Source organism: Leptonotus elevatus, chromosome 2 (assembly GCF_054856555.1).
Source record: "Leptonotus elevatus isolate MCC_2025b chromosome 2, RoL_Lele_1.0, whole genome shotgun sequence".
Taxonomy (NCBI): Eukaryota; Metazoa; Chordata; class Actinopteri; order Syngnathiformes; family Syngnathidae; genus Leptonotus; species Leptonotus elevatus.
The window spans coordinates 27,902,026-27,915,284 of record NC_141240.1 but is presented as its reverse complement, the minus strand read 5'-3'; the positions used below and the strand labels follow the sequence as shown (position 1 = coordinate 27,915,284).

The window sequence follows — 13,259 nt, the reverse complement described above, 5'->3', positions numbered from 1 at the left end:
CTCCTAGCGGTATTACAGCTACATTTAGAATTTGGTACGTGCTTAAGACATCTGACAATTTCCAATGGCATGTATACTATCTGTTCAAGTGGAAAGAACAGATGTCCTTCTTGTTCTATACCAGCTTCTTTTGGTCTTCTTTCCAGTCTAAACTTGTGGTGAGGAAATATAGAGCACATATTATATACTGTTCTGGTTCCAACTAAGTCAGACTATTATGTTTATGTGTCCCAAAAGTGTAGCATAGTTGACCCCCTGCTATTCACGGGTCATTGGGACCCAGCCCAACCACAAATGTGACCCTCCAACACAAAAGCAGATCACTTGGGTAAAATTTAAGAAATAGAGATATGTATGTTTTCTCAAAGGCCATTAAATATTCTCTTTAATTATGTATAGATTGGGTAATATTTGGTGACGGTGGATGACTGGTTAGCACGTCCGCCTCCCAGTGCAGAGGACGTGAGACCGAGTCCGGGCTTCGGCCTTCGTGGGTGGAGTTTGCATGTTCTCCCCGTGCTTGCGTGGGTTTTCTCCGGGTACTCCGGTTTCCTCCCACATTCCAAAGACATGCGTGTCAGGTTAATTGAACACTCCAAATTGTCCCTAGGTGTGAAAGTGAGTGTGGATGGTTTTTCGTCTCTGTGTGCCTTGTGATTGGCTGGCAACCAGTTCAGGGTATACCCCGCCTTCTGCCCGTAGCCAGCTGGGATAGGCTCAAGTGACCCTTGTGAGGACAAGCGGTTAAGAAAATGGAAGGAGGGATAGAGAAATAAAGGAACAGTATTTTGTCATGAAAAAAAAAATTGTTACAATCTGTAAAAGGTCAATTTGTTGGTGGCTAACAATGAATAGGCAGGGTCCCACTGTAACGCCTTGATGCTTTGGCTCTTTCCAGACCACAGAACACAGAGGAAATGGTTTTGTGTGGATAGTATGATCAGATCCATCCGCGACGCACTGGGCTGTTTATCTAATCAAGATGTCAGGCGTATGCCTCACATCTGTGGTGACGTCCAAAATTGTTAAAAGAAGATTTCCAAGTTGTCATTTATCAGCGAATCGCAGGTCAATCTGACAGAAGTGAAATGTGGTTGGTGCGCAGCACAGTGGACTCTCTGTAGTCTGCACACGCCATCCCGGCAGCCACTGCTACTCTCATCAGCCACAACGCGTGTATGTGTGTGTCTGTGTGTCCCCATATGGCAGCGCGAGGACTTGAGCAGCTTCTGTCTGGCCTGACAGGACTGGAGGCATTCGTCTTTAACTGGACACGCTGAATCTCGCGTGTTCCGCTGCTTGGCTACAAAAAAGAAGTCGTGCATGTGGCGAACAAAGTTGAATCGTACTCCTTTTGTTGCCCGTTGTCCCATCTCTGCTTTTCCTCTCAGGTGCAGTTGAACACAATCCGTTTTGACATGCTGGCCAATTTAGGACCCGATTGACCAAGATCCCAAATAGCAAGCGCTAAATTGTTTGTACTAACACATTGTGTGCACTGATGGCGGCTGTGGTGTGCGTGATTTACTGAGATTGGGACCTTTTTAGTAAGATCACAAATGTTCACTTTAACCGATTGTTCATACTGTTGGGAACAGGTGTAAATTAGAGTGTTTTGTGCTGAGTTACAGAAAATAACTTGAATAAATTTGGGTAAGCCAACAGTCGTATAAAATCATGTGTTGATGGTTCACTGAGAGCATTCGTAAGTAGAAACTGCTTGTGACTGCAACGGGCACTAATGTGTTTTGTTTTCTTCTTCTCTGAAAGTGGTTAGGGTGATGTCAGCATTTCAGCCGGGTGGGGGACAATTATATTTTGGGGGGGGATGATGCAATGTCATGGTCCAGTTCACTTGACCACAGTTTTGTAAGGGCAACTCCTCATGTGCGTTTGTGTGTATGTGTGTGGGCTACGTAAAAAAAGCAAATGCTAGCATGGCGACAATGTCAGATGCTAATTAATATAAATAAGAAAAGTCACACAGTCAACAATCTTTCTTTTTGATGTGTCTCCTTATTACAAGGGGAATACAACATTTGTCTTTACAAACCTTTGTGAACAAATCTTTGTTTTTAGCTTGATGGCTCTCATGGAGACGCAGCCATGAAACAATGCAGCGATGCCGAGATAAAAGCGTGATCCCGACTCCCTTGGTCTAGACCCACTACGTCCACTGATGAGCATTCGAAGGGCCGTGGGTCAGGTCAGCGGCCCCCAGTGGGTGCCGCATACTGGCGTGGCTCAGGAGTTGTGGCGACGCCCCTCACTTGCACAAAAGGAATTTGTGATGCAGACATTAAATGCTAATCATAGCATGGCTCTACTTGTTGACAACAATAGATAATTGAAAGAAAATGCGGGAACTCCCTTGAAGTTACACTGATCCCCAGGAGATAACAAGTCATTAAATGTTCAATTCTCATTTGCTGTTAAGTACTCTTAGATGACTATCATGTTGTGCTAAATGGCCGCTTGGACTCCCGTGTGAAATTTCCCCTCAGTGTCTGACTTGCTGATTATTGCTTGCTCTTTCCGGTGTTCTTCCTATTTGGAAAAGCTGCTCAGCAACAGATGCTGTGTCAACAAAATGGTTTATACAAGCTTACAGTATGCTCCCTTGCTGCTCAAAACAGATAAGGACAACTAGTAATGTGTGCATTCATTTTAGTATGTTTTTGTTAGGTAGCTAGTAGGATTAGCAGGGAACCTACTTTACAGATTTCCATAAAAATTTTTATTGAGGAAAGTATTGTACACATGTACACATTTTGGTTGTATTATTTTTAATTAGTTATTAAATGGTGCCTAACAACTGCAGGGAGAGCCCCAGAGGGAAAAAAAATCTATTAGCTCCATTAGTCAGCTGGGATAGACGTGAGTTCTCTATGATCTGGACCTAAGACATGGATGGATGGATGGATGGACCCTACAAAAAGTACTCCAGAAATCAAGCAACTAATTGAATGTTTTTTTAATATACGGTGATTTAATGTTAATGGAACAAATATATTGTGAGAAAGTCAGCATCCTGCATAGAAAGATCACCATTCTCACTCATTAGTGTTGGAACTGAATCAATGCTGCCGGCATGGGAGCACCCGCCTGACTACACCATCAGCTACCCAATAAAGAGCACATTGTTGCTGTTATCTAGCCTTTTTTCCGACAGGACATTTAGTAAATTTCTGGTTGTGCCACACCAAGCAGGGCAGGCTGTTTTCTAGTAAGCATCATTGAAAACAATGACTACGTTTACATGCAGTCAATATTCGGGTTACGGTCAGAATTCCGGTTTCTGAAACAATCGAGGTTTACATGCGTGGCGGAAAGAGTTACTCCCGTTTGCATGCTCATTTGTGCTCGATTGGAATACCCCCGTTCGTAATTATGTAAATAACATCATTCCCACTTTTAACTTGCGTTCAATAAAATACATTATATTTATGTTACTCACCACGCTAAATAATAGGATAATGTGACAACATTTATTTGACGGCTTTGCAATTTGGTGCTCATTTAATGTTGGATTTTTCGTCCTTGGCTGTGGTCTTCTTCTGCAGTTGTAGTCCCCAACAAACCTTGACCAAATGTGTGTGTGTGATTTGAATTTATACTGACTGCTTGCATATTGCCGTGTGAGTTTGGATGACAAAAAAGCCGCCCTCCAGGAAGTGCCTGTGAAGTCGATTATCTCACAGGTGCTGAGGAAATCATAAATAATAAGACTGTGTTTCTTTAACTGGTGGGTTTCCTACTGTCTCCCTTTTAAAAAAAGTGTGACTTTAAACTCTATGATATGACAAAGACAGAGGTCCCCCATTGGGACTGATCTGCAGAGATTACGAGGTCACTCTTGCATGAAGAGGAAGCCTCCGGGGGGGCCCTGAATGCTGCGTTTGGTCAAAAAATGTCAATGCTGGTGCACATATGGAAGTTTGGTGGCAGGAAAGATTGCACTTTTCCTGTTGTGGAGGTCCCGAGAAAATGTCTGCCCTCAGCGCTCTCATGCCTGCTTTTAACCGCTTCAACGTTGGTGATGCTTGTCAGGTCAAGTGGGTTCACATTGAGGTAATGGCTGTGGAAAGTGGACATTATCTACGGATTTGCTTCGCTACGCTAACATGCTAATTGTACACACAAGACTGTCATCTAAGTAACATGTAGACATTTATTCCATATAGTGTTCTTGCTTTTTTTGTTAACCGATTTCCAAAACCTTTGCATGCGTTGAACAAAAACAATGGGTCCTATTTTTGTGGCTAGCGCACGCTTAGCGCAAAGCATAGTCTAACTGTACGCATTTTCTTTATTTTAGGACTTTCCTAGACTTGTAGAATTGGCAGTAAGGAGGCGTTTGTGCCGTTGTGTGCCGCTGTGCGATGGAATGCAGCCGACTCCCGGCCAGTCGAAGTGGCTCTTCTCACTCCCGTTAAAATCATGGCGATGAAAGCGCACGCGTGCTTGACATTGCAGAAGTATGAGATTAGCATGCGCAAAGTGCGTTATGTAGGGAAACTGCAGATGATGTAGGCAATTGTAAGGCTACATTCACACTGCAGGCAAATGCGACCCAGATCGGATTTTTATGCCCAAATGCGACCTGTATCAGACTTTTTTATGTCATCCTGAATGGCTCAATTCCGATTTTTTTCACATCCGACCTGGGTCACTTTCATATGTGGTCCTCGATCGGATACGTATCCGAATTTTTGCAATGCGACCACAGTCTGAACGGCCAGGTTGCGTATATCCGACCTCGACGTCATCAAAAGTCCAATATGCGCTCCACGCGTTAAGCTTGATTTATGCTTGACGCATCCGCGAGGTCCGCACGGCTCAGGAGACGTACGTGAATCGGCAAAGTTGTTTCGAGTAACATGTTGTGACTTTATATTGGACTTGAATTTATGGTGGTGATATTAGTAATTTAGCCATTCAGACGGCTCATTTATTACACGGGACAATGACGTGCCGTCATCGTCGGGGAGAGAAAAAAAGGGGAGGTCTCCGTGAGATGAGGCGCTGAACAGACTTATTTTCACAAAATATTATTTCTACCTCCTCCTGCATCACTCCTCTGTAGATATGAGATGGTAAAAATGTACTTCCGCAAACACAGCGTTGTGAGTGACGTTGTATCTTTTTTTGCGCATGCGGGTCACTTTGGGGACGCATTACGTCCACACGGCAGACAGACTGAGGTCGCAATTAACAGGTAATGTGAACGCTTACTCAAAAAAATCGGATTTCACCCAAAAATCGTAATGGAGCATTAAGACCTGCCGTGTGAACGTAGCCTAAGACCTGCCTTGCAACCCCCCATGCATCCTGTTGTGACTTGCGGTCACAGGGATGCTTTAAAAATGTGTTTAATGAATTGATTTCGAAAATAATTCGGATGGATTGTCCCACGCTGTTGCCATATTAGTGAATGAAAACCAAAATATGAATGACTTCCACCACACATCTACGGAGCGCTGCATCTGTTTGCCTGCGCCTTGATCAAATCCACCATAATTGCATTACGCCACCTGTGCCACCATTTCGACCTGCTTTTTGCAAGTCTAAAATCAAATATACTTTTTGTCATCTGATTGCGAGATGTGCAGCATTAATTTTCTCCATAGTTGATCAAAAGCCATGGACAGATTAACAAAATTAAAATATGGATCTTTTGTTAGAGAAATGTATTTATTCCTTTTATTCTTTGAGCCACAATGGAGGCATTCCTCCCTCCCCAGGGCCAGAAATGTTACGGTCCAATTGTGTGGCACGTTTTCATACCGTATTATTGAGTCGGGCTTGTTCTCTACTCAGTTGTCCATTGACATCTACTGCCCCATTCCTGTCAGAACACATGCTGCTAATTCAATTCCAGAATGCCCCAAAAAGTGCTTGCTAGTCTTTATGCCCCTCATTCATGCAAGTGTACTAAAGTCACAGCTGTGGAAACAAGAGCGTGACTCCACTTAGACCGTCTGTCTTTTTTTTTCTGTCCACTATTCCCCACCGCGTGCAATGGTTTCTCCTTAGGAGTCTGATTTCACACAAACCAGTACGAGTCAGAGAGCATCACTTTTGGGAGCAACAGCAGCCGCAGGAAGAGAATGAAACGTGTCGTCTTATTTTGTTTACAAAATAGTGAACTCCATTCCATCAGTGGGAGAAAATTGTTTTGACAAACCACAGCAACCGTATTGTCCCTAAAACCAACCGCATCCCTCTTGTGGCCTCCAAACCCATTACTGCTAACATTCTACAACTTGCTGTATGTAATTTGTTATTGTTTTGCTGCAATAAATTGATATTGCTGTTAAACTGTGAGCTGCAACTTCTATTCTGTTGAACCAAGCATCATTGCATTGGAAAAAAATATGCTTATTGTGTACAGTAGTAGTTGTGGTGAATTATGTGTTATTATATGCAAACTCTATTATGCGTGATATACTGTTACTATGTTACTATCATACCAAAATGACTATTGTACAACATTCATTACCATCTAACGCTTATAAATTTCCAAACATGTCACATCAGTCTGAAGTATCTAGCGTTCCAAATAAAACAATAAAAATATGTCTGAACAAGTTTTAGGTCAACTTCATAAAGATGCTGTGTGATAGTAAACTTTTTAACATTTGATTGATTTCATCGCACTGTGTCCCGTTTAGCGCCAGCGTGGTGGTGGGCGCTCCCAAGGCTCACACGAAGCAAATCGACATTGTTGAAGGAGGCGCCGTCTCCTACTGTCCGTGGAGCCTCGGCCAATCCGATTGTCACACCATCGAGTTTGACACAGAAGGTAAGCGCTGTGACCGACAAGCACGTTTATTTCTGCAACTATCTTAGATCTCTGGATTAAGTATAGAAGAATAAAACATAATAGTTGAAAAAAAAATTTTTTTGCTTATATTGCAAATCCGATTATTGGGTTAGTCCAACCACAACTGGAATTGTAAAGCATATAATTACTGTAGTCCAAATGAAATCCAAACATTGTATTACTCCTACTCTACTAACTGAACAGCATAGTAACATACAATCCACTGGATTCTTTTCGGTTATGTCAGTTCCTGAACAAGACACAAGCCATTTTTATCCTGTTTATGTCTGGAAAAGGCTAATTGTTTGTTGAGGAAGGCTTTTGAAGGATGCTCTTTTCTTCCTTCCTTCCTCCAGCTCTTGTTTGGGGGAGCTTTAGAGAGATAAGAAATGATTCAACAAATAAGTGAAACAAAGCCGTGTTTGCAGGACAGGTGAACATGATACCAGGAATCTTAACAAACGGGCTGCAGGTGAGCTATAGGAATGACATAAGGCGATATAATGAATGGACTTCTCTTTTGGGAGCGGTTGACAGAAGACCCGGCAGGCTTTTTTTTTGCTCAATGACAGACAACACAGCAAAGTGAAGACAGGAGCAGTCAGAGTGAACACAAACTCCTTAGTAGTTATTTTCAAGTCTGAGCGCCACGGTTCAACTAGACTTTATAGTCTGTTGTGAATAATCGGCGTAATATTCCAGTAAGTGTTTCACAAGACCATTTAACGACACTCTTTTATTGACTTTAGACTTTTTGCACCATCTTTTTCCTCCTGTGTTAAACGTGTTGGACATCCATGGCGTATGGCTGCGGGCCACTGCGAGTGATGTCATTGCGAGGTCTAATGCCGAATGGCGAGTCCCCCCCGCCGCGCAGGGGCAATCTTAGTGCGAAGGTGCTTGTTGCAGTGGCCTGAGCCAGTTGTGACGTGCAGGGTTGCGCTCCAGTGGAGGAATTCTGAAAACATCTGCACGCGACTCTGCGCCAAGCAGCTGTTGCATGGATGACATTTAGTGTTGCAATTCTTTTACTGTAGCTGTGATCGCGCTTTGTGTGCCAGCTTCAACAGGCCGAGAGGTGATCCAGATGTCCGATGGCGGGTTCTCCTAGTCATCTTTTTAGGGTGCTGGACTTTTCCAACAGGATGGTTAAAAGTGATGTCATTTTGGCAGGAGCACCATTTTCAGACTTAAATTAAGGAAAAGTTAAATTGATAAATGATTGTCTTTTCACAGCAATTTACCGTGGAACACTTGTCATTGATAAATTCATTGGCCGAGCCAATTATCGGGGGCCGATGTTTTTGAAATCTGTCTTTTTTTTTTTTTGCCTGGTTGCCAATAAGTTGTCAATTAACAACTTGGTTATTCTGAAACAATACACATTCTCTCAGCTAAGAATAGGCATTTTACTAAGTTTCCTTTCTCGTCTATGGGTAAAATAGGCAATTCGTTTTTTAAAGGCATAGTTTGTAATAATTAGCACCATCTAGTGGTGAACTATTAATTCATTCATTTTGAAAACCCACTATTGATTTCAATAATAAGCAGAAAAATATGTCCTATCACATCAACTTACTTAAAAAAAAAATATATATATAATCAATGGTCTAGTAATTGGTAATTATATTATATGGCTGGAGCCTCACCTTACAAGAGGCTGACATGTTTCGCCGCCATCTTCCGCCAACATCGTGAACATAGTTAGCCCTGCTTGCAGCTAGTTTCGGGCCCAATGGGCGGACCGCCGCTTACCTTCTACTGCTGGGGCCTGCAGGTGGTCGTCACTAAGTCCCGTGATTCGGGCTCCCGTCGCTTGTCACCTTCTGCTTTGCTTTCGAAAGCTTTTACTAGCTTTTCCCACTGCTATATAAATAAAGATAACTTTATTAGCCTATATGGCTCAGGCTAACTCCCACTATCTGCTCTTGCTAGCTCCTCCGGCTAAATCCAACTCGCTCTGTTTTTCGGCGTGGCTCACAATAATAATAATAAATAATAATAATTGGTGGTAGACTTGCAAAGTGTGGTCTCTGAGTCACCGCAGTGCGCGTGATTCAAAATGCACGTGATTTGGCTGTATTCTATTATTTGGTGACATCTAATGGTGAACTTTTACACACTGTACCTTTAAATATGATTTTAAATGGGATGGGACAATGTCTTGCTGAATGTTCTGAACTCCTGCTTTTTTCTCATTTCACATTACCTTAGTGACCTCACCATATTAAAGCGTTGTTGTTACCCTTGTTATGGTGTTTGTGCTGCTAGTACAGGTACATAAAAATGTGTGCTGTCAAAGTTAAAGCATTAACTGATTAATTAATCACAAAAAATATTGCATTAATCATGAATTAACGCATATTATACACACTATTAATTTTGACCATAGATTATTCTTTAGCATGACAGCGGATGGCTACGTTTAAGGTAGCACAGGTTATTTGAGCAATAAACATAATTTCATGCATTTAAGTAAAGCATTTAATAAATGTTTGCGTATGAAATTTAGAATATTTGTTCATGTCAAAATATGATCATAATATTGCAAATAATTCATTGATTTGAAAAAGAGGAGGATGAGCGTGTGCAGTGGATCAAATTTTTTTGAAGACGTTCTCATAACATTAAATGGCAAAATAATTAACACATAACCGGTGCTCTTCAAATTTGGCGGGGAAAAAATATGGATAAAAGATACTTTTTTATTAAGTGATCAATCGTGATTAATCAAAATTCTAAGATGTGATTAATCTGATTAAAAAATGTAATCGTTTGGCAGCTCTAATAACAATACATAGTGGATTTGTGTTTTTTTGTTGTAGCCTTTTAATAATCAGACGCTGAACAGCCAAGCACCCCAAACCTCACCCCCCCCCCCCCCCCCCCACACACACACACACACTACACACACACCACACACACCTACTGGGTTGCCGGTCCGTGAAAGTTGTGGACTTGTATGAACCGGTCTGTGGTGAAAAAAAAGGTTGGGGACCACTGCTTTAGATGGCAAACTAGTCGAGACTGAATCAACAGCACCTCTGCTGGCTGCTTCTGAGTACTGCATGCTGTTTTACCTCAAATGTCGCTAGAGATCCCTCATGTAAAAATACCCTGACTAAAATGTGCTCTGACATTTTGTGTATCTACTTCGGTGTTAGTATCTAAAGGCTTGGTGAGTTTGAGCTCTGACCCACAGGCCACCGACCCTCTTAATTAGCCAAACTAATTAGGTCAAAGTGGCCCCCTCCCATCCACTTCCTCTCCCATTGAGATAAGAGCCTGACTATGGATGGGAGAGGAGGTGTGGAGGGCGAGGGCACCAAGGAGGCTGCGAGAGGATCCCATTCAGGATGGGAGGGAAGGAGGAAGGAAAGGGGGAGCAGCCCCCTCCAAACACAGGGCACGTGATGAGTGAATTTGACCATTTGTCTTCTAACCCACAGACACACAAACACACTCACACAGTTGAAGGCTACACACCCGTCTAATGGCTACGAGCTGGTCTGTGCGTGCACGAGTGAACACCCCCACACGGCAGGTCCTGTCCTGGGAGAGCCCCCCAGAAGTGCTGTGGTCACATGTCATGTTGTGAATGGACGCTATCTCCTTTTGGAATCTCTATTCTTTTCATTTCTTAGTGCTCCACGTGACTCCAGCTTTCCGCCGCAAGACAAACAGAACTTTGCATTGCTGGTTACAGTGACACTATTGAATTGTCCCAATGAAATCCATGGCTTCTATATATGCCATTCAGCATCACAATTCATAAGAGAAGCATCTCTCACCTCCCCCTTCCTCCCTTCATGTTCGGTAATGGTGATGCATTAATGTGTCCCCTCTGTGAGTAATGTCAGTAATGAGCTCAAATCCATTAGGCAAGCCAGCGCATTTACATCTTTGGCTATTATGTCCATTCTAAGTAGACAATCAATCACATTTCGTTCCCATTTCAATCAGGATTTATCACAAGTCATGAGTTATCACAAGTATCTCAATATCTCTGTTTTCCTCTGGATGCAAATTCAAGGGTCACATAGACAATGTATCAGGCATATTTTTATCGAATTATGGGAGAAAACAAACCATGCTGATGTGGTCTCAACAAACAAATCAATGCAATACTGCACCCGAAGTGGATGGGAGTATAACAGCACATACCGTACATTTGCGGAGAGATGACCATAATGGACGTGGAAATCTCTTGTTCATGTCAGAGAATACGGCAAATAGTTACTAGCTGAAGTAACATGCTTGCAAAGAGGCTTTTGAAGCTTTGCTTTTGTTCTATAATTGCATAAACACCTAAAACCTAAACACTTGGGCAAGGCATGGGGGAAAAAAATGCAGATGGGATAGTAAATGAATGTTATTGTTTTGCTTAAGGTTATCGCGGTGTTCCCTGTGAGAAAATGTGTAGCAAACGGACATGGAACTGAGTTGGACGTGGAAACGGAGCACTGTGTGTCGAAGCAAAGAATGATGACCATGTTGCTATGAGGGCTTCGGTCCAAGGACTGATTATTTTCGTTGGACTGAAGTATTTGTGCTGTTCCACATGGAGGCTTGAACATCCTTTGCTTGCACCCACACGTGTCGTTCCAGTATATTATCTGTCCCTCTCTTAAAATGAGAAACATGCCCTGGGTTCTGCCATTTTTTTTTTGTAAAGGTTTTGAGAGTAAGTGGATTTTGGATCACAAGCTTGAGAATCAGTTCTCAAAAATGTGTTCTTCCCTCCCTAATCAATTTTGTTTGCATTGCTTTGCGGCTTGCGGCGCAGATGCAGCATCTGTCTGCCAATGGCATTGCAAAGTTTAAACCTGACTCCGGCGACCATCTGTCATCTCTCGCTTGCTTGCTGGCGGAGTGTCCAAGTGGCAGACCAGTGGCCAGGTGGTCAAACATGGCCAAGGGTCATTAAGGTTAAGCTCGGACTGTCCTGCCAAACTCGGTCTGCTACTCTGGATGGCGCACATCAGCCTGTTGGATTGTCACCCTCTTAGTAATTGCCGGCTGTTAAAAAATTATTTTGACCTTTTGTCCCAATTCACATTTTGTGAACAAAGACCAAATTTGTTGACGCGAGGTCACAGCCATTGACTGCATGCTGATTTCAATGTAAAAAGGAGTACACTTAGTATACAGAATGTGTGTGTGTATATATATATATATATATATTTTAGGGGTGTGAATTGCCTAGTAGCTGGCAATTCAATTTGTATCACGATTCATAGGTCACGATTCGATTAGATACCGATTCATCCCGATACGAATCTGTAAATTGATTATTGCGATTTTTTTTATTTGTTATACTCAAATTTAGAAAATATTAATCAGTAAACTTGTACATGCACACTGTAAAATGTGTATGAAAATGTCATCTTTATCTGAAACTTCCGGCTTATAACTGAGCCACTGCATTTAACAAACAGGTTGCAGTCTGTTTCATGTTTGAACAGCACTGAAATCAAATATTAAGGCTTAATGTTCTATTAATATAACATTCTTCCATGCTTAATGTGTCAATCCTAACCCTAAGACGTTTTGTTGAATATTCCCATTAAAAAAATCATGTTTAAAAATCGATTCTGCCGCATATCGAATTGATTCGAGAATTGCGCGCTGTAATATCGCGATATATTGCAGAATAAATTTTTTCTAACACCTCTAATATATATATATATATATATATATATATATATATATATATATATATATATATATATAATGTTTATTTAATTTTTTCTAAATCAACACAGTCTTGGTGTGAAATGAAGCCTCTGTGTGTCTGTCTGTCACAGGTTCCCGTGTTGTTTTAATCAACAACACGGAGCATCAGATCGAGTTCAAGTCGCACCAGTGGTTCGGCGCCACGCTGCGCTCCCACGGTGACACGATTCTGGTAAGTTTACCCGAGTAAAATACACACATACTGGTGAAAAGTGAATGGATTGAGACTCGTCAGGCTGGTAATGTTAGCATTCCATTATGTCTGCATTACCATCAATTAAATAAACTGTGGAACATTTTCCTGCCATTGGTCATGTAGTTCTCTTACTCATGTGATTTACATAGGCCATGAATGGCTTATGAACTAAGAAAAATAAGAATGATTGCAATAGCATATGTTGCTAACCATCACAGGTTATGTACTGTGATTGTTTTTGATCATATGATTCATACTGTTAACTGTTGTCATTTCTATACTCAACACATTGCAAAGAAATGCCCCTCATCCCCAACTTCCCCACCCAGTGATGTCAGAGCCTAGCCCCCTTGACCAGGGTTGGGTTTTGTGGTTTTCTCCTCCAGATGTACTGACGCCCTCAATTGGCATCCCCCTCTTAGGTCACTGTTGTAGCAACTGGAAAAAAACATCGCCCACCTAAAAACACTTGACCCGTCCACCGCCCCTTCTCTTCCATAC

At 42.0% G+C, this 13,259-nt stretch overlaps 1 protein-coding gene across 1 annotated transcript in view; it reads left to right on the top strand.

Annotated features, from left to right (window-relative positions):
• Positions 1–13,259, top strand: part of itga5 (integrin, alpha 5 (fibronectin receptor, alpha polypeptide)) — a 47,076-nt gene that overhangs the window by 8,504 nt on the left and 25,313 nt on the right. Inside the window, exons 3-4 of the mRNA XM_086067342.1 lie at positions 6,675–6,805; positions 12,634–12,734. Coding sequence (XP_085923468.1) covers positions 6,675–6,805; positions 12,634–12,734 — 232 coding nt within the window. The remainder of the gene's footprint in view (positions 1–6,674; positions 6,806–12,633; positions 12,735–13,259) is intronic.